The sequence below is a fragment of the Pelodiscus sinensis genome, chromosome 5, assembly GCF_052426305.1.
Source record: "Pelodiscus sinensis isolate ZL-2025 chromosome 5, ASM5242630v1, whole genome shotgun sequence".
NCBI lineage: Eukaryota > Metazoa > Chordata > Testudines > Trionychidae > Pelodiscus > Pelodiscus sinensis.
Window position 1 is genome coordinate 59,765,922 of NC_143056.1, and position 18,634 is coordinate 59,784,555.

The 18,634-nt window shown below is 40.9% G+C and overlaps 1 protein-coding gene across 1 annotated transcript in view; it reads right to left on the reverse strand.

Moving 5' to 3' along the window:
* Nucleotides 1-1,067: 1,067 nt before the first annotated feature.
* Nucleotides 1,068-18,634, reverse strand: part of KATNBL1 (katanin regulatory subunit B1 like 1) — a 52,445-nt gene continuing 34,878 nt past the window's right edge. The window contains exons 3-10 of the mRNA XM_075927064.2: nucleotides 17,745-17,785; nucleotides 16,919-17,198; nucleotides 14,195-14,313; nucleotides 13,035-13,085; nucleotides 12,849-12,938; nucleotides 9,025-9,114; nucleotides 5,063-5,156; nucleotides 1,068-3,296 (exon numbers count right to left, since the gene is read on the reverse strand). Coding sequence (XP_075783179.1) covers nucleotides 3,264-3,296; nucleotides 5,063-5,156; nucleotides 9,025-9,114; nucleotides 12,849-12,938; nucleotides 13,035-13,085; nucleotides 14,195-14,313; nucleotides 16,919-17,198; nucleotides 17,745-17,785 — 798 coding nt within the window. The 3' untranslated portion in view covers nucleotides 1,068-3,263. The remainder of the gene's footprint in view (nucleotides 3,297-5,062; nucleotides 5,157-9,024; nucleotides 9,115-12,848; nucleotides 12,939-13,034; nucleotides 13,086-14,194; nucleotides 14,314-16,918; nucleotides 17,199-17,744; nucleotides 17,786-18,634) is intronic.

Below are 18,634 nucleotides of genomic sequence, written 5' to 3' on the forward strand. Positions count from 1 at the left end.
TAACAAAATGTACAGCTTTAATCCAGCACTTGAATGCTTTACAAAGGAGAAAACACTTGCTGTAAAGCAAATGTATGAAGGCTTAAAATGTAAAGAGAGAAAAGGGCAGTTCACCTTGAGTAACTTTCATGAGTAAAAATGAGATAGTGAGGGAAAGAAATGGCACAAAAGCCACTGTAGTAGACATAAGTATTAACTGTGGGCAACAGAATGGTGGGAAGTTTCTTTTCTCAGTGAAATATTTATTAGTCCAGTAATGATTCTTCAAACTGAAGAATTAAACCAGTCACTACATAGAGATTTTAATCTGTTTATACAGATGCTGACAGCTTTACTACCTGTTTCACTTTGATTTGACAGTACAATACATTCCATTATAGCATAACCCATTACCAGCCAGTTGTAAAAAAACAAACAAATGGCAGGCAGATGCTGACAACCACCAAAAAAATCTCATTCAAGTAGTTCTAAAGCAGTCAAGATATATATTGCTGGATAAATGAAACTTTGGTTAGAATTCTGTTGATACGAATGACCAAGAATTCTGCTCATCTCAGTCTTGTAGCTCACTCACAGTCACAAATGAAGAAATGCACTCATTCAGGTAAGGTAGGGAGAAAAAGACACTACATTTTTATTTCAGTACTCCCTTATAAATGCTGCAGAAAGAACTTCTGGTGGAAAGACATATTCTTTACAAGTCATTTGCATAAGTTGGTGATCCAGACAAGTTTTCTCTTTACTGCTTGCACAAGGGATACAAGAGAATACAGTCCTTTTAACTGTAATCTGGTGAGAAATCAATGACCACCTGCAACATTCATTTGGAACTAATACCTTTGTTACTATAGTCAAGCTGGATACTATGGAAAATATGTGCATTTTTACTTTCGTGATTATTCCAGTCAGCTTCTGAAAGGCTTCCACCCACTGAAGTTATGCTCAATTTTCTTTTACTACAAGTGTAACATGACAGTTTTCATCTCTTTTGGCGCTCAGTACCCTTGCAGAGTGATTTAAAAACTCTAGCAATTGCAAGACAAAGTAAAGAAATCAGAAGAAAGGAATTTGAAAATACTCTTTATCCATAATAGAGCAACAGTAAAGGACACAAAAACAAATGCTTAGAGAAATTATAAAGATGTTCTATAATCCTGATTAATGCACTCAAAAATGACTTGTTTTAGCAGGGTATTGTTTCAAAATTACATGAGCATGAATAACAGTTCTTGATAAACCTCTGAAGATAGGTGGCACTCAAGTCTCAGAGCAAAAAGAGAACTTTGGTTCAAATGAACTTCTGTACTTTCTTCAAATTACTGTAACTAATGGAATTAAAAAGTTAATTTGGGAAGAAAATCCAAATAAGGTCTACTTTTAAATAATAAAAATAAGATCACAGGATGTTAATAGGAAAATGTAACTTTCCACAATTTTACCTGAAGTTGTCTTAGATCAATGTCAGGTTTGAAATCTATTCTAAATTGCCCATGCCCTAGGATGATAGAGTTGTTGAGTATTTACCTATGTGAAGAAACTCTAGACTGAGCAAACACTTTTCTATTTAGCCCTCAAACATTAGAGACCATAAAATTCAAATTAAACTCAAAATGAAGTAATATTCTAGAGCCTTACGCTTTCATGGTGAAAATGTATACTCTAGTTTCAGTTACAAAGTAGAGGAGCCCTACTCATGCAGGAGAAAAAAGACTGGCAATGGTCCCTTTTGTACATAGTTGCAAAAATACACCGATGAAGCTACAGTAGTTATAATTGCTGATTTAAGCATGAAGACAACTTCCATAATAATTTTAATTAAAAAACAACAGAGTCAGTGGCTAGGTATGTGATACAGAGCTACAGTTCAGCTTCTGTTTTAAGTGTGAGGTTGGTACTTCATAGAATTTTATTTGGACAAGCATTTTCAACTAGTCACAACACAAAAGAAAGTTGCCAGTCTAAAAAACCCCAAATTTTCCATAGCTATTAAGTTATAGCAGTTAAACAAAAATATCACAATTAATAAGAAAAATATAGCTGTAAACTGTGCTACTGAATTTGTTCCATTGTGAATCTCTTTAGATTGAAGGTAGCTTGAATATATCTTAATTAAATCAGGAAAAAAGCACATGTTTAAACAACTAAGTTTGTAAAAGCCATGTGTTAACTTTTGTTAGAGGAGGTAGCCTATGAGTGGTTAGATCTGAAAAAAATACATGTCTATTCTGGCTGTAAACATTTGTAGAGCAGTAGATACAAACATCCATAATAAAAAGTAGTGTGGAAAAAGGTGTTTGAGGGGAAAAAAAGCAGTAACAGGTAAAATTATCTGAGCTTCAAAAGGAAAAGCCAGTAGAAACATTTACTCATCTGTGTAGTTTAAATGATACAGAACTGAAGATTAATATATTACAAATCCACATACAATAAAAAAAAAGTGTTGTCTGTATAAATTCACCAGTCTGACTTTTGCAATAAGCATTTATCCAAACAGATTCAGGTATTTTATGCACAAGTTGTGTCCTACACATCTGAATTCTCCACAGAACAGATATTGTGGATATACTGATTTTTTTAAAAGTGTGCAAATGCTTCACAAATGTTTTATATATTGTGAACCCCTGATTTTCATAGCAGTTTATCATGTCTTGATTTGTTGATTTCCATAGATATATTTTGTATATTAATAAATTGGCTGTGTCAAACATCAGAAATTAAGGCATCCTGCTGTATAAAGTTTCTCAATAGTGCAAACAAAAACATTTTTAATATTTTGATTAAAAGATACTAAAACATTTCAATTTTTCAATGTAACTGAGAAACAGTTGCACATCTGACTTTTCTTGTGAAACAGTTTAAAATCTTATGGCGCTTGGTCTTGATGGTTCCTTATAACTGGTTCTGCAGTTGTGTCTTCATGATGGTAGAATTTATATTCCTTTATGCCATATTGTAGTGAAACAAGCAGCACTTAAATGACTTTACCAAATAACTGAACAAATCCCAAATACAGCAAAGGCATATAGTTTTCATAGTGCACTTTCACCTCACTGAAGTAAAAGCTGCTCCTATTAGGCATTTTTCCACTTCAATGTGAAGTAGATTGCTAAGATTTTGTTAGTGGTTTCATTAAACAGTTTTTGAAGGTCCATTCCTCTTCTGCCAACAGTTCTCAGAAGAGATGCATAATCCTTGAAAAATCCCTGGATTTATATATTTCTAAAATGTAAGCCACATAAGCATGCCTCAGTTCTCCAAACATCTCAGTGTAGCTGTAATAAATAAGCACCTACATCCTAAAAATCAAAAAAAATAAAATTGTCACATTTAGTGCTGAAATAAAGAATGTATGAGGTAGGATGCATATTGTAATAATTTCAAAAGTATTCCACAAAGATATTGTAGTGTGCACTGCAATTGCACCTAAGAGCCTAAGTCAGGGACCAGAATCCCGGTGTGCAAGGTCCTGTACTAACACAGAACAAGTACAAGTCATAAACTAGGGCCCTACTATTTCCAACTTAAGTACAGGTAGGACCTTGTCTGCTGAAAAGCAGGTTGAGACCAAATTCTACAGCAACATCAATTTCACCTCCCTCAAGCCCCCCTTCCCCCCCCCCTACACACACCATGGCACACAACTGCAAATACTCATGAGTTAAAATTACTTGATTTTCAACAATTTTTCTTTCTTTTATGCCCTCCAAGCATCTTGGCCTCCACTCTCTGGTTATCTGCCCCCCAGCATTGTACAAGTGGGCTAAGAACTTCCTTCTCCCCGTACATGGCACAGAAAGGGGGCATGTTTGTATGAAGCTACAATGGCCTAATCTCTGGGCTTTGGTTGTTGAGCTACTCTTCAGATAGCATCTAATTTTTTTTTTTTTTGGGTCTCCCACCACTACATGGCTGAAATATGGACTCCAGTTCTTCCTCGCTGACCTCTTGCTGCTGGGAACATGTACTCTTCAGGGGGGAAAGATGGAGTACAGCTATAGACAGGTCCCAGCAGGGCAGTAGGACAACATATCAGGAGTCTGGATACCACAAAACAACAAGTTATGGAATTGTAGAGTTCAAAAGCTATTGAAGTAGGTCATAACCTAATAGCTTTGGGGTATCTGTAGAGTTATGAAGACAACACTGTATTGATTTATGCTCTGGTACTTAGTTACCAAGATAATTTTGGAAACCCTGAGGTTTTTTGGTTTTTAAAAAGAAATGTGGGATTTTGGAGTAATTTTATGGCAGATTAATTCTACAAGGGTCCTGATTACAAGCAAACATCAACACCATTCCCTTACAATAAGATACACATTCTTTTGTAAAAAGCCACTGCATCTCCATTTTTTCCCACTTCAAGGAGCAGGCAGCTGGTGAAAAGTGGGTGGGTAGGTTGGGTAAGCAATACATGCATTTCTAGTCGGTGCAAAATTTCTTCCCTCCCAAGTTTATTCTTTTACTCGCTTTCTTGGGCTCAGGAACCTCTCCTTCACTCCACTGGTCAAACCATGCAGCTGAGCCAATGCCTATCCTCCCTTCTTTACCATACTTGAGCCATGTCAGAGCTCTCCCGGGAAGAGGGCTCTGGCTAAGGCAGCCCTATGGGATTCAAACTGGTTTGTGGGAGGAGTCCATGATTCTACAGTTCTGAGTGGAAGTAGTACCTCCAGAAATGGATGCTCAGGCACTTGTCCCCTCAGTGGGCCTGTCACTGCACTAGTTACCTAGGATTTTTATACTGTCCTCATAATATCCAAATATCTTACTAGTATCAAAACAAATTTTATATATCTGCTTCCTTTCCATATTTGGGAGGCATGTGTGTTTATTTAATAAACATTTTTATGAGAAAGGCAAACTAGGTCCCCAAGTTAGATGAAACTGTAAAGCAGATTGAGAATTCTCCAAAATAACTCTGATTTACAAGACCATTACATGAAAAATATTTCCAAAAGATTCTATATCCTTCAACACTTGCTGGTTGTATGCAAATCTGATGTTAAGTTAAATGGATATTCAGTGTTACACTGATTACTGAACATCACTGGAAACAAATTACCTTAGCTACATTACCAGTATATCCCGGAACCAGAGTTAAATGATTTTCTTGTTCCCACAATCCACTTAATTGTTGTTTTAAAATATGAATATTTCTGGAAGATAAATATAAACGTGAAGTTACAAATGCATTTTACATGTATCTAAATATCACTTGGGTAACAAGTGTTTTACTGTTAAGGTCTTAGAAGTCTTGGTATCTGAGAACATTTTATATTACCTTAGTGGCAATATCAAGGCAGGGTGTAGACTTCTGAACTTACTGTAAGTTCAGCAGTTTTTGAACAAAAATGAAAGTATGTGTGTTGCATTTATTAAGAATCCAATATAAAAATCACCAAGAACATTAAAAAGAGTTTTGAAGAACACCGTTTACTTCACAAAAATCAACTTACTTTAAAAGTCAAAGTTTTCTCCAAGCAGTGTGGGTTGACCTACACATGCCCGGTACATCTCTTTGTGCTCCCAACCAAGGGCATAATGAGCAGTGCAGGATCATGCCACTTCAGTTTCTCCTTGCACCACAGTGTAGTCAAATTCAAAGCAGAGGGGGAAGGATGTCAGGTAGCAGCATACAGATAGAAACCACACATCTCAAAGAACTTATACAGGCAGTCCCCGAGTTACGCGGATCCGACTTATGTTAGATCCGCAGTTATGAACGGGGCCCTTCCTCTCCCTGGTCTCCTGCCTTCCCGCGCTCCCCCCCCCCTAAAAAAAACAAAACAAAAAACCAAAACAGGGGCTGCTGCCACCCTGCGCTGCTGCCTTTGTATCAGAGGTAGCAGCACAGGGTGACAGGCAGCCGGTTTTTAAACTGGCTCCCATTGGGAACCAGCTCCTGCCTAGCACCCCAACGCTGCTGCCTCAGATCCAGATTCAGAAGTGCAGAGTAGGAGAGGCTCCTCAGGAGCGGGGCTGGAGTGCACTGGCTGCTGGCCCCATCCCTGGGGACTACAGAATAGTTGAGCAACTGATAAGTATTCATGAGTTGAATAATCGATTCAAGAATTGAATAATCTACTTACTATTCAATTAACCAATATTTAACATCCCTAGTACAGAACACCATATTGTGGCTTTTCAGATATCTTGCTACAGAACAGCTAACAAAGAAAGAAATGGTGTGTGCTCACACAGCACGAGCCAACACCCCCTAGAGAGTGGGAGGGAGCTGATATTTCGTAGTGTACCACTATGAGGTCTGAGACCCACTTAGATCATCTGCAAAGTTAGGACTTGGCCCCTTGATCTTGCTGCCATGGCCACAGAACCACTTGGTGGCTTTCAAAAGGACTTAGTTGTTTGTAGGTAGAACATCAAGGACCACTCAACACTGAGGGAGTGTAATCTCTTGTCTGTGGAGAAATGTGTGGTTTTGGGCAGAACACAGATAAGTAGATAAACTGGTTGAGATGGAATTCTGACAACCTTGGGGTGTAGTCTCAATGAAATTTTCTTTGAGGAAGACCAGTCAATGAGGGTATACCTTCATGGCTGCTACTTCACTGATCCTTTCTGGTTTAAACCAGGAACAGCAACCAGGAATGCCACTTTCACGGAAAGGTGGTCTCATGGCATAGGTTGCCGAAGATGGTCTCATGAAGGCTAAAAGGATGAGGTTAAGATTGCCAAATACACACTTCAGTGGAAAGATTTTGAGCAGGCCTTTTGTGAGTTGTACCATCATACATTGCATAAAGATGGAGTACATGTCCACAGACAGAGGAGGGAGAGGAAGGTGCTAGGTGCTTCCAGGTGCACATGCATTGCAAAGATTGAAATGCCGTGTGGAGCCAGAGGCCAGCAAGGAGTCTCCTTTTTCAAAGGAAGACCACTTATAGGACCACAGATGTTGCTGGGCCAGAAGTCCTGGTTTAGCGAGGTACAACCTGTAGTTCACAATGAGGAATTGTAGGTCAGTTTATGGAAAGGCCTATCTGCTCAGGAGGACTAATCTTTTGAACCCTTTCTTTGTCCAGTGGAGCAGACTTATGGAGATGCTGAGGAGCTCATTCTGCAAGTACATGAAATAGTGACTTAGAGGTCAGGTGTGAGCAGAGGAAGTCAGCACTTGTAGCATCTTCTGTCTCTTTTTGAGGTGAAGGCACATGAAGCTAGAAAGTGTCATGCTATCTGGGCCATTTCAACTATGGACTCATTAATAGGGAGTGCTACTCTGGAGTGTTCCTTTGACTAGAGCATGTCTATGAGATGATGACGACGACGAACGTGCTGGACTTCCACCAGCAGAATCCGAAAGTTAGTAGCCACCCCTTGCAGGTGCAGGGGCTACTGATGATCATCATCTTGAGGAGACAATGGCAGAAGGACAACTGCGTCAGCTAGGCATCCCTTGGAACCACTGATATCAGTTCAACATTTTTCTCCTCATAAAAATGGAGAGTTGGCTGATGTGTGGGGGGAGGAATTTTAAAAACCTTGCAATGGTACTAGGAGACTGTATTACAGATCCCAGGAGGGCTAGAATGAGCTCTTCCATCGGTTTGGGAGGGCCGAAGAGGAAGCACTACCAGGCTTCCCTCAGAAATCCTAGCAAAGCAGGTAGGGGTGCTTCAGCTGTCTGTTCAGGCTCCCTCTGCGACAAAGGTGAAACTGACTGGGCTACATTCTGGAATTCCTCCAAGTCAGATGATTGTTCCATTGGAAATGGCAGGATCATTTATACTGAAAAGCCCCTGTCCAATGAATGTGGAAGGGGCCTTTCCTGCAGCAGAAATAGCACTTCATCATCTGGTGGGGGACCTACTGGAGAATAGATGGATCTGAGTTGGGGGGGCAGGGAGTCTGCAGGTACAGCATGAACACCACCTCTGGAGATAAGAACATCTCTGACTCTGAAGAATGACCATAGAGACTCCGGAGGGACCCAGTTCCACAAGCCTGTTCTCTGTGTGTGATGGCAAAATAGCACCGATGCAAGTATCTGGAGCTTCACTCATAGATGGGCATGCTACAAAGCCTCAATACGAGGACCCCAGCAGGAACAAGAGATCCTACTTTTTCTTAGCCTTACCCTCTGACCAGGTGCATGTGTGTTGTCTTTGGCATTGGCTGGCACAGCACAGGGAAGGAATGTATACATGTATCTCTAATCTACAGGGATCTGATGTTATACCCAGGAGTGTTTCTTGCTCTTGTAGTGGGACTTGTGCTTACTCATCAGCGTTGGTGGTGCTCTACCATGGGTTGTGTTTGGCAGGGCACCGCTGAGTTATGGAGGATCTCCCTGGCCAGGATCCGAGTGCATCTGGGGCTTGCCTCTTCCATCAGTAACTTGCTGAGCTGGAGATCAGAGGCTTCTTGAGTTGTGGGCAGAACACATCCGACATAAGTAGGATCCGCGTAAGTCGGGGACTGCCTGTATAGGCACTGTTAATATTTGGATGGAAAAGGAACAAGGGCAGGAGATGCAGTTCTTGAAGACTGGAATCTGATGTATAGTTTCTGGGTGACAAGGATCTGACAAGGGTCCCAACTGGGGATAGGTTATGTTAAGCCACAATAACAACTATATGAATGATCCCAAGTATAAAACTATTTATTTACAAAAGAGAGAGGCATCTCTATCTGGATAAGAGTGAAGGAGGAACATGGCTTTCAAATTAGACCATGCACAGTGTAGTTGACTTGCATTGCCCCTCAGGAGTATGAGGAGATGTAACCATTTTTCAAATAACATGCAGGATACTGCTTGGAGAAAAAACTTCCAAATACAGGTGCATGGTGTAAATGCATATCAACATATGCAATACATATAGAAACCATCAAAGAAGTGAAGTTCACATGTTCAGGTTACCATATATTGCCTGAAGCATTTTTTTATTTTTGGAGAACTGGTATTTGAGCCCTTGTGATCATGAAAGAAAAAACAATGTAAGGCAGTTTCTGAATAACTACACAACTACAATAATGAGTGACAATGCACAATATTATACTTACCCATCTTTTACTTTTTCCATGTGTGCAGACAGTTCTGACCACCATCTCTTAATGACAGCTAAGAGCCAGTTTAGACCAACTATCACGTATCTGTAACGACATATTTAGATAGTATGCACCTACACCTCTTCGGTGCAGATTGATGCATATCCACCAAATGAAAGGAGATTACTTGAGAGTAAAGGATAAAGCTCCGAAGGTGGCACAACACAACCACAATCCAGGCTGAACCTGTTGTCCAGGTCTCTCTAGACTGGCAAAATCCGTGTTTCAATAGGACCATGGATGTTGCTGGACTAGAAAGCCCCAGCACAAAGGGTTGCTGGTGGCAGGGAGCAGGGCTGGCTGGCATGGCTGGGATGCCAGCAGGGGGCTGGAGCCCGTGGGAGGGTGGGGGGAGGTTACAGTAGAGCTCACAGCCAGCAAGGCTGCTGGAGTCCACAGGGCAGGGCAGGGAGGGGAGGGAGAGGCGGGGGCGGGAGGAAGAGAGGAAAAGAGGGGCTGCAGAGCTCACAGCTGGTGGGGCTGTGAGTGCCCACAGGGCTGCCATTGGAACTCCTGGGGCTGGTGGGTTCACTGAAGTTCACAGGACTGCAGAGTCCACAGAGAAGCCGCAGCCAGGGGGCTGAGGTAGCAGTGTCAGGTAGCTGGGAAGAAGAGCCCATCAGAGAAGCTTCCCTCCCTCCTCCGACCTTCCCTGGACTAGAAAAATCCCTTGTCCGGGACTGGTTACATTCCTGAGGGAGCCGGACCAGGGAGATCCAGCCTGTATCATGAAAGAAAAATAATTTTACATTTTAACAGCTCTATGTGTATTTTCTATTTTGAAATGATGAAGCAAGCTCACAAAGGATATCAAAACGTTCTGCACCAGAATGTTCCCCCAGTGAGTCTCATAACAGACTCAAGACTTTGGTACTGGGTCTACAAGATTTTTGTACTTGTGAATAAACCTTGAAACAAGAGCAAAGCAAGCCTCCTCCTCTATGGCTCTAGAGAACCATTGCCAAAATTAAAACCAAACAAAAAATTGCACTTTTTGCACGATTGGGGGACTGGGCCTGGAGGAAATAGGGATAGGGATTCACCCCGTAAGAGCAGTCCCTGCTGAGACTTGTGTATGGAAGCAGGGGGAAGTGAACAAAAGAACACAAGAATGGCCATACTGGGTAAGACCAAAGGTCCATCTAGCCCAGTATCCTGTCTTCCAACAGTGGTCAATGCCAGATGCCCCAGAAGGAATGAACAGAATAGGTAATCGAGTGATCCCTCCCCGTCACCCATTCCCAGCTTCTGACAGAGAGAGGCCAGGGACATCATTGCTACCCATCCTGGTCGTTGATGGACCTATTGGGGTGTTACCAGGTAACAGTTTAATTGGTTACCTGTTAAGCATTGTCCATTAAGGGAGAGAGGCTTAACTTAAATTATACCCCTTAATGGTTGAATGTCACCTGGGGGGAGCAGTCCCCCACCAAGGCCCAGCAACGGGAGGCGGACTGCTCCATCCCTGCTGGACCCCCTGCAGGGGGAGGGAGCAGCAGCGCCCCTGGGGGGCATGGCCAGGAGCAGCCAGTCTTTAGCAGGAGCTATTCTAGCCCCAACTCCTTCTCCCCACCCCCTCCACCCATTTCATCAGTTAAACTGTTAAAACCAAGTGTCAGCACTATATTTAACCGGTTAACCAATTAAATGGGATTCTTATGACCTATCCTCCATGAATTTATCTAGTTCTTTTTTGAACTCTGTTAAAGTCCTGGTCTTCACAACGTCCTCTGGCAAAGCTGACCATGTGAAGACCGTTGACTGTGTGAAGAAATACTTCCTTCGTTTTGTTTTAAATCTGCCACCTATTAATTTGGTGACCACTAGTTCTTGTGTTATGGGAATAAGTAAATAACTTCCTAGTCCACTTTCTTCACACCAGTCATGATTTTAAAGAACTTTATCATATCCCCCCCACAGTCTCCTCCTAGTGTTTTCAATCTGTCATATGGCAGCTGTTCCATACCCCGAAGAATTTCTGTTATGCTTTTCTGAAGTTTTTCCAATGCCAATATATCTTTTTTGAGATGAGGAATACATCTGCACACAGTATTCAGGATGTGGGCAACCAGGCAATAAAATACTCTTAATCTCCATCCCTTTTTAATGATTGCTAACATTGTGGAAGGGGTTTGGACTGCTACTGTACATTGAGTTGATGTTTTCAGAAAACTATCCACAACAAATCCAAGATTTCCTCTCAAGTGGTAATAGTTAATTAAGTCCCTGTCATTTTATATGTATATTTAGGATTAAGATTTCTGATATACATTACTTTGCATTAAAAAACATTCTTGCCCAGTCACCTAGTTTTGTAAGATCTTTTTGAAGCTCTTCACAGTCTGCTGTGAACTTTTCATATCTTTCAACCAGTATTAATCCATGAGAGAACCTTCCCTCTTATCCCACAACAGCTTACTTTGCTGAGGGCCATTTGGTGGGGGACCTTGTCAAAGGCTTTCTGGAAATCTAAGTACACTATATCCTCTGTGTTTCCCTTGTCCACATGTTTGTTGACCCACCCAAAGAATTCTAGAACATTAGTGAGGCATAATTTCCCTTTACAGAAAACATGTTGACTTGTCCCCAAAAAATTACGTTCATCTATGTGTCTAATAATTCTGTTCTTTTACAACAGCTTCAACCAAATTGCCCCATACTGAAGGTAGACTTACTGGCCTGTAATTGCCTCTAGAACCCTTACTGAAAATTGGTATCATATTAAGCTATCTTCCAGTCATTTGGTACAGAAAATGATTTAAAGGACAGCTTACAAACCACAGGTAGTAGTTCCAAAATTTCACATTTGAATTTTCAGACCTCTTGGGTGAATGCCATCTGGTCCTGGTGACTTGTTACTGTTTAGTTTATCAATTTGTTCCAAAGCCTTTTCTAATCACACTTCAATCTGGGACAATTCCTCTGAATTGTCACCAAAACAGAAAGGCTCAGGTTTGGGTATCTCCCTAACATCCTCAGCTATGAAGACTGATGCAAATAAATCATTTTGTTTCTCCGCAATTACTGTATTGCCTTCGAGTACTCCTTTAGCATCTTGATCCTACAGTGGTACCACTGGTTGCTTAGCAGGCTTCCTGCATCTGATGTCCTTTTTGGTCTTCCTAATTATATTTTTACACTTGATTTGACAGAGTTTATGCTCTTTTTTATTTTTCTCTCTAGGATTTAAACAAAGCCTTTTATCTCTCACTTCTTCTTCTACTTGGTTTTTAAGCCATGGTGGTACTTTTTTGGTTCTCTTACGGAGTTTTTAGATTGGGATATACATTAAAAGTCGAGTTACGGTGTTTTCAAAAAGTTTATATGCAGCTTGCAGGGTTTTACTTTCAGCACCGTACCTTTTAATCTCGGTTTTAACTAACCTTTTCAATTTTGTGCAGTTCCCCTTTCTGAAATTAAATGCCATGGTGTTGGGAAGCTGTGGTCCTTTTCCCACCAGAGGGATGTTAAATTTATTTGTATTATGGTCACTATTTCCAAGTGGTCCACCTACAGTCACCTCTTGGACCACATCCTGCACTCCACTTAGGACTACATCAAGGGAACAGCAGGAAGATCCACAACAATACAGAAATCCCTTGGTGGGAAGCGTAGGGAAGAAAAAGTCTATCAGAGCCCATGAAGGGTACTTTATTCAATTTGCATTGGTGTGAGTTCATGGCCAGCAATCTGGTGGAGAACGGACTCTTTTGAACCATTTCAAAGATTTGGATACAAAGAATTAACAACTTTTACATAGTATTCATTCTGGTACTTACTCTTCATATTTGCTATTAAGTAGTAATTTTACTAAAGGCAATAGATCCACACAGCAGCCAACTGAAATATATGTTTTTTCTTCCTGTAAACTAAAATAAAGTAATGTTAAAGTATATGAATTGGTATCAATTCATCTGAAACCCATAGAAACTCCCTCTTTCTGAAAGGTTTTTTTCTTTTATTACCTGCTGGTAAGCACAGGAAGGCAATCTACTACTACTCCAAGATCCTGTATCCTAAAGATATTAAGGAAAAATAGGTCAAATTACTAGTCGATTGCATTTTACACTCTGTAATAACAATAGAGCTACAGGCAGTCCCCGACTTACGCGGATCCGACTTATGTCGGATCCGCACTTACGAACGGGGCTTTCTCGCCCCGAAGGTCGAGGTAGCGGATTGCTACTTGCGAGCTCCGGGGCGAGAAAGCCCCGTTCGTAAGCTGCTCTGGTGCCCCTGGTCTGCTGGAGACCGCCTCCAGCAGACCAGGGGCACCGGGAGGGTTCCCGCACTTCTGAGGCTTTGCCAGAGCAAAGCCTCAGAGGCGCGGCACCCCGCTGCCGCTGCGGCTCTGCTCCCGGTGTCCCTGGTCTGCTGGGGGGCGGGGGGGGCGGGTGCGGCTAGTGTGCCCCCCCCCCCCAAGCAGACCAGGCTTTTGTTTTGGACCCTGGAGCAGAGCAGCTGGGGCGCTGCCGATTGGTCCTGCAGCGCTGCTCTGGGCACTACTGGACCAACCCGGCAGCACCCCAGCTGCTCTGCCCCAGGTCCTGATTCAGCCGCTGCTGGTCAGTTTCAGCAGTGGCTGAATCAGGACGCCTGGGGCAGAGCAGCTGGGGTGCTGCTGGGTTGGTCCAGTAGCGCCGAGGAGCGGTGCTACTGGAGCAACCCAGCAGCACCCCAGCTGCTCTGCCCCAGGCGTCCCCAAGTCAGCCGCTGCTGAAACTGACCAGCGCTGACTACAGGAAGCCCGAGGCAGAGTTGCTCTGCCCCAGGCTTCTTGGAATCAGCGCTGATCAGTTTCAGCAGCAGCTGACTTGGGGAAGCTTGGGGTTCTTAAGTTGAATCTGTAAGTAAGTCAGAACTGGCGGTCAGTTTCAGCAGTGGCTGAATCTGGACGCCAGTTCCGACTTACATACAGATTCAACTTAAGAACAAGCTTACAGTCCCTATCTTGTACGTAACCCGGGCACTGCCTGTAATTAAAAACACTACATCAGGAATTGTAGCTAAATTACAAGTTGTTTCAAGTTAAGGAAAGTTTACAGTGCTGCAGCAGGGTTGGGATGCCTACCATGTTAGAGAGAAATTTAAAATAAAAACTTAAAAAATTGAATACTCAGTTTACCTTACTAAATAGGCTATGAGTTCACTTATACTTCTCCTTCTCCAGAAGGTTAAAGCTACATTCAGTCTCAGATTTCTACTGAAAAGAACTTGTGCCATAGTATCATGATCCTGAGAAACCTGTATTTACAAAACAAAAAGATTAACGAAACCTTAACAAAAGGATTTTAAAAAAAAGTTATTGCATAATAAATTGCTTCAATACAATAAAGGCTACTACAATGGCATTTAATTTTTCTAGCCAAATGGTGACGCATCCAATTTGGATAGAAGGAATTTTAAATTTTAGTAAAACATGAAAATTGATTAAGTAGTCTTCAAATCTCGAGAGGTCCAAAACACTAAAGTATTTTTTTAAGACAGTAGCAGCTCATAAGTGTCTTTTTAATAAAATATATGCAATACAAATAGACTATTGCTATTACTCTGGCTCAAATGGAGCTTAACGTTAGATAATTAAAAGCTTCAGAGGGGTAGACAAATTAGTCTGTTACAGGAAAAACTTAAAAAAACTAAGTATAGTCTTGCTAGTCTTTAAGGTACTACTAAACATGTAGATAGTTTCGTGAGCTTTTGTGGGCAAACCCCATTTCTTCAGATGATCGGAGCATAAGTAGTCCAGGTCCAAGAATAAATAAGGGAAGGGAGAGGGAGGAAAAGGAAAAAGGGGCAGAGAGGAAGAAAACTATTTGCACTGTTAATAACCATTAGCACCTCCATTGGTTGGTTGGTTGGTTCAAGTCATTAAAAGGTGGAAGATAGTGTGCAAGCCATCCTATATCCATGGTTCAGACCATGAGCATAAGAATTAAACTTGTGAATGAAGTTAAGTTCCAATTCTTCTCTGTGTACTTGAGGTTGATGGTGGGATGGAAGTTGTCAAAATCCCTCTGAAATTCTTCAGGAGTTTCTTTCCTGTGGGTCCACATGATGATGTCATCAATGTAACAAAAGTAGAGTAAGGTTCTTAGGGGGCAAGAGCTGAGGAAATGTTGTTCAAAGTCAGCCATAAAGACATTGGCATACTATGGTGCCATGCGGGTGCTCATGGCTGTGCTGCTGACTTGAAGACACAAATGGTCTCCAAATTGGAAGTAGTTGTAGGTGAAGATAAAGTCACAAAGCTCTGTAACCAAGTGTGCAGTTCTGTCATCGGGGATGGTGTTCCTGATAGCCTGTAATCCGTCTTCATGTGGCACGTTGGTGTAAAGAGCTTCTACGTCAATTGTGGCCAGGAAGCTATTTTCAAGTAGACTACTGATGTTTTGTAGTTTCCTCAGGAAGTTGGTGGTGCCTCAAAGGTAGCTAGGAGTGCTGGTAGCATAGGGACTGAGGAGAGAGTTGATATAGCTAGATAATTCTGTTGTAAGTGTACCAATGCTTGACATGACGGGTCGTCCGGGATTTCCTGGTTTCTGTATCTTGGGTAGCAGATAGACTCCTTGTCAGGGATTGGGTGTAGGTGCAGGTGCAGGTGTGTGTGTGTGTGTGTGTAAATTTGGTCCTGAACAGCACACTAGGTGAGTTGAAAGTATCAGGAATGAGAGATCCTGACACATGTAGGAGTTTAGATAGTTTATTGTCCTTTTTCTAAAGCTTATGATAGCATCTATATGTTTTGTTAGTCTTTAAGGTGCTACTAGACTATTTTTGTTAGATATTTAGTAAGAGACCTGACATTCAGAGGTGTCAAGCACCTTGCAACCCACTCAGACTTCCACAGGAGCTGCTTAAAGTCTTTTTCTGGTGGTTCAGTTCTGTGGTTTCCACATCAGAGTATTGCTTTTTTAAGATTTCTGAGAGCATGCTCCACACTTCACTCTCAGAAGTTGAACAGCACTTCAGATTCTTATACTCTGGGTCAAGTGCTGTGAGATTTCTAAAAATAGCTACATCTCTTTGAGTTTTGAGAAGTCTACTGTGAAAGTGTCCTTAATGAACACGTGCCAAGTCATCATCCAAGATTGCTATCACATGAAATATATGGCAGAACGTGGGCAAAAACAGAATAGGAGACATACAATTCTCCACGGAGTTCAGTCACAAATTTAAATTAATACATGATGCTTGTTTTAAAAAAAAAAAATACTCACTATGGAAGCATGATGGGGAATATAAACATTTAATATATTTGACACGTCATGCCTGCTACAAAAAAAAAGTGTCACCTGTTTTCATTTTCAGGTGACAGTGTAAACAAGTAACAGACATTATCTCCCATAAATGTAAACAAACTTGTTTCTCTGAGTGATAGGCTGAAAGGGAAGACTGAGTGGAGTTATAGGCTCTAAAGTTTGACATTGTTTTGTTCTTGAATGCTGTAGAAACTTTTTGTTATGTAACATGTGCGTGTTGCACTTTCACAATAAAGAGTTTGCACACTGTTCATCTCATACAAATACTTTAAGTGTATTACAAATATTTGTAATAAAAATTAAGTGAGCTCAGAAAACTCTTTATTGTGTTGTATTAGAAATCAATATATTTGAAAGTGTAGAAAAACATCCAAACTACTTGATAAATTTCAGGTGGTATTCTACTATTTAACAGTGAAATTAATTAAGTTAATTGCATAAGTTAATCATGATGAAATCAACTACAGTCTTTTCAAAATCTACAACTAACCAAACATGAAAATAATATACTGAGGTAGTCAGCATCAACTGTAATTAAAACACACACACACACACACACACCACAACACACTTTTGCAAATTTAACATACCTCTGAAAAAAATCCACTGTATTTTGATGAGGGACTTTGTGTTTGAGAGGAGCCAGAATCACTGGCATTTAGTAAAAGCGTATGACTCTCATGTAGTTTTGTCGGCAGATTACCTGCACAAGCCAGTTCATTTTCCTTATTTGCCATGTCCTGGTCCCTGACTTTAGGGAACTGCTTTTTTCTGTAACAAGGTTTTGAAGTATAAGAGTGAACTTTTCTTTTACAATATACTATTTTGAAAAGAAAAGGGGAGCTGGTCACAGTTTGTCCAACTGTTGTTCTGCAAACAATAGAGAGAATATTCATGAAAAATCAAGTCATGTATAATTCACAGTAACTAAACACCAAGATATTTTAATGAATTTAAGCCTTGAACCTACAGATTATTTTAATCAAATAATTCTCTTTCCCAAAAAGAGTGATTTGTCATCTTTCTGAAACTTTACAAATGTAATTAGATTACTGGCATAGTAATAATTTCTGTTAATATCCCTCTGTATTTATCTGAAGGCTCATGCCTTTTCCAGGAATGAGAATAGTTCCAAAATATGAATCTGGTTTTCAGAGCATAAATCAACCCTTTAGTTTTGTTACCTGAATTAATGTGATGGACTTCCTTTTGGGTGGGACAGAAAGCTCCCAGAAAAGAACTTAAAAACCACACCAGCAATGGAATTGATGTCCAGTATTATTCCTATAAGCTTTTGAAGGACCTTATACAGTAGTATAAGGGCCCCAAACTTTTTTTGTTTTTATTTTTTAAACAAACATCCCAATAGTTATGAAAAGTAATATTCTGTCCCCAAGAATCTAAATAGTAGCTTACCTGTTAGTGTAAGAAGCCAACTGTTTTGGAGATTTCTTACCCTATTGAAAAAGAGTATAAGAAAAGAAAGCTTACGAAATAACATCACAGTTTAAACAGAACATTCCCATTTCATTGCTTTACTAATGTTCTTCCCCTCTCTCCCACAACTGACCTGTACCTATGAAAGATGCATAGGTTTCAGGAGGTGTAGCAACCCCCCCGACAGTTGTCCTATGAGCATCTTGTTCAGAGATGGGATTGTGACGTCTTTGGTGAGTGATAGGATTGTGACATCAGAGGTAAAAGGGAAACTGCAAGTGTGGTTGAGGATTGTGATCAATGTAAATTCTCTAAATTTGGTATAGGCTGAACCTCTCTAGTCCAACACTCTCTGGTCTGGCAACATCCATGGTCCGGCATGATCTTAGTTAGCTGGATGCCCACCTATTATGGGTGTGGCCAAGTTTTCCACAGTCCCATAAAGTCTATTTAAAGCCACCAGCCGTGGCTGTCAGTGTTCTGTGTGGTTATTTAGATCTCGTTTACCCTATGTGTCTTCTAAGAGCCCAGTAGGCAGTGGAAAAGTTGGTAATGCTACTAGACAATATTGATCTCCCATGGCTTGGCAAATTCTCTAGTTTGGCACCAGTCAGGTCCCAAAGGTGCTAGATAAGAGAAGTTCTACCTGTAGTGAGACTGCAAATATAGAAAAATCACCTGTCTCAAATTTACAAGCCACAAGCCTTTTTAATATTGGTTTCCAGGACTTGGTAAAGATGAAGGCATCAAGAGAAAACATACCAGTTCTAGCTAGTTGTATACAATATAACCTTTATTAGTCCAACTTCACCTATCTGGAATAGGTTCATGTACCAACCATGCATACATTGAATAAATATGGATTAAAA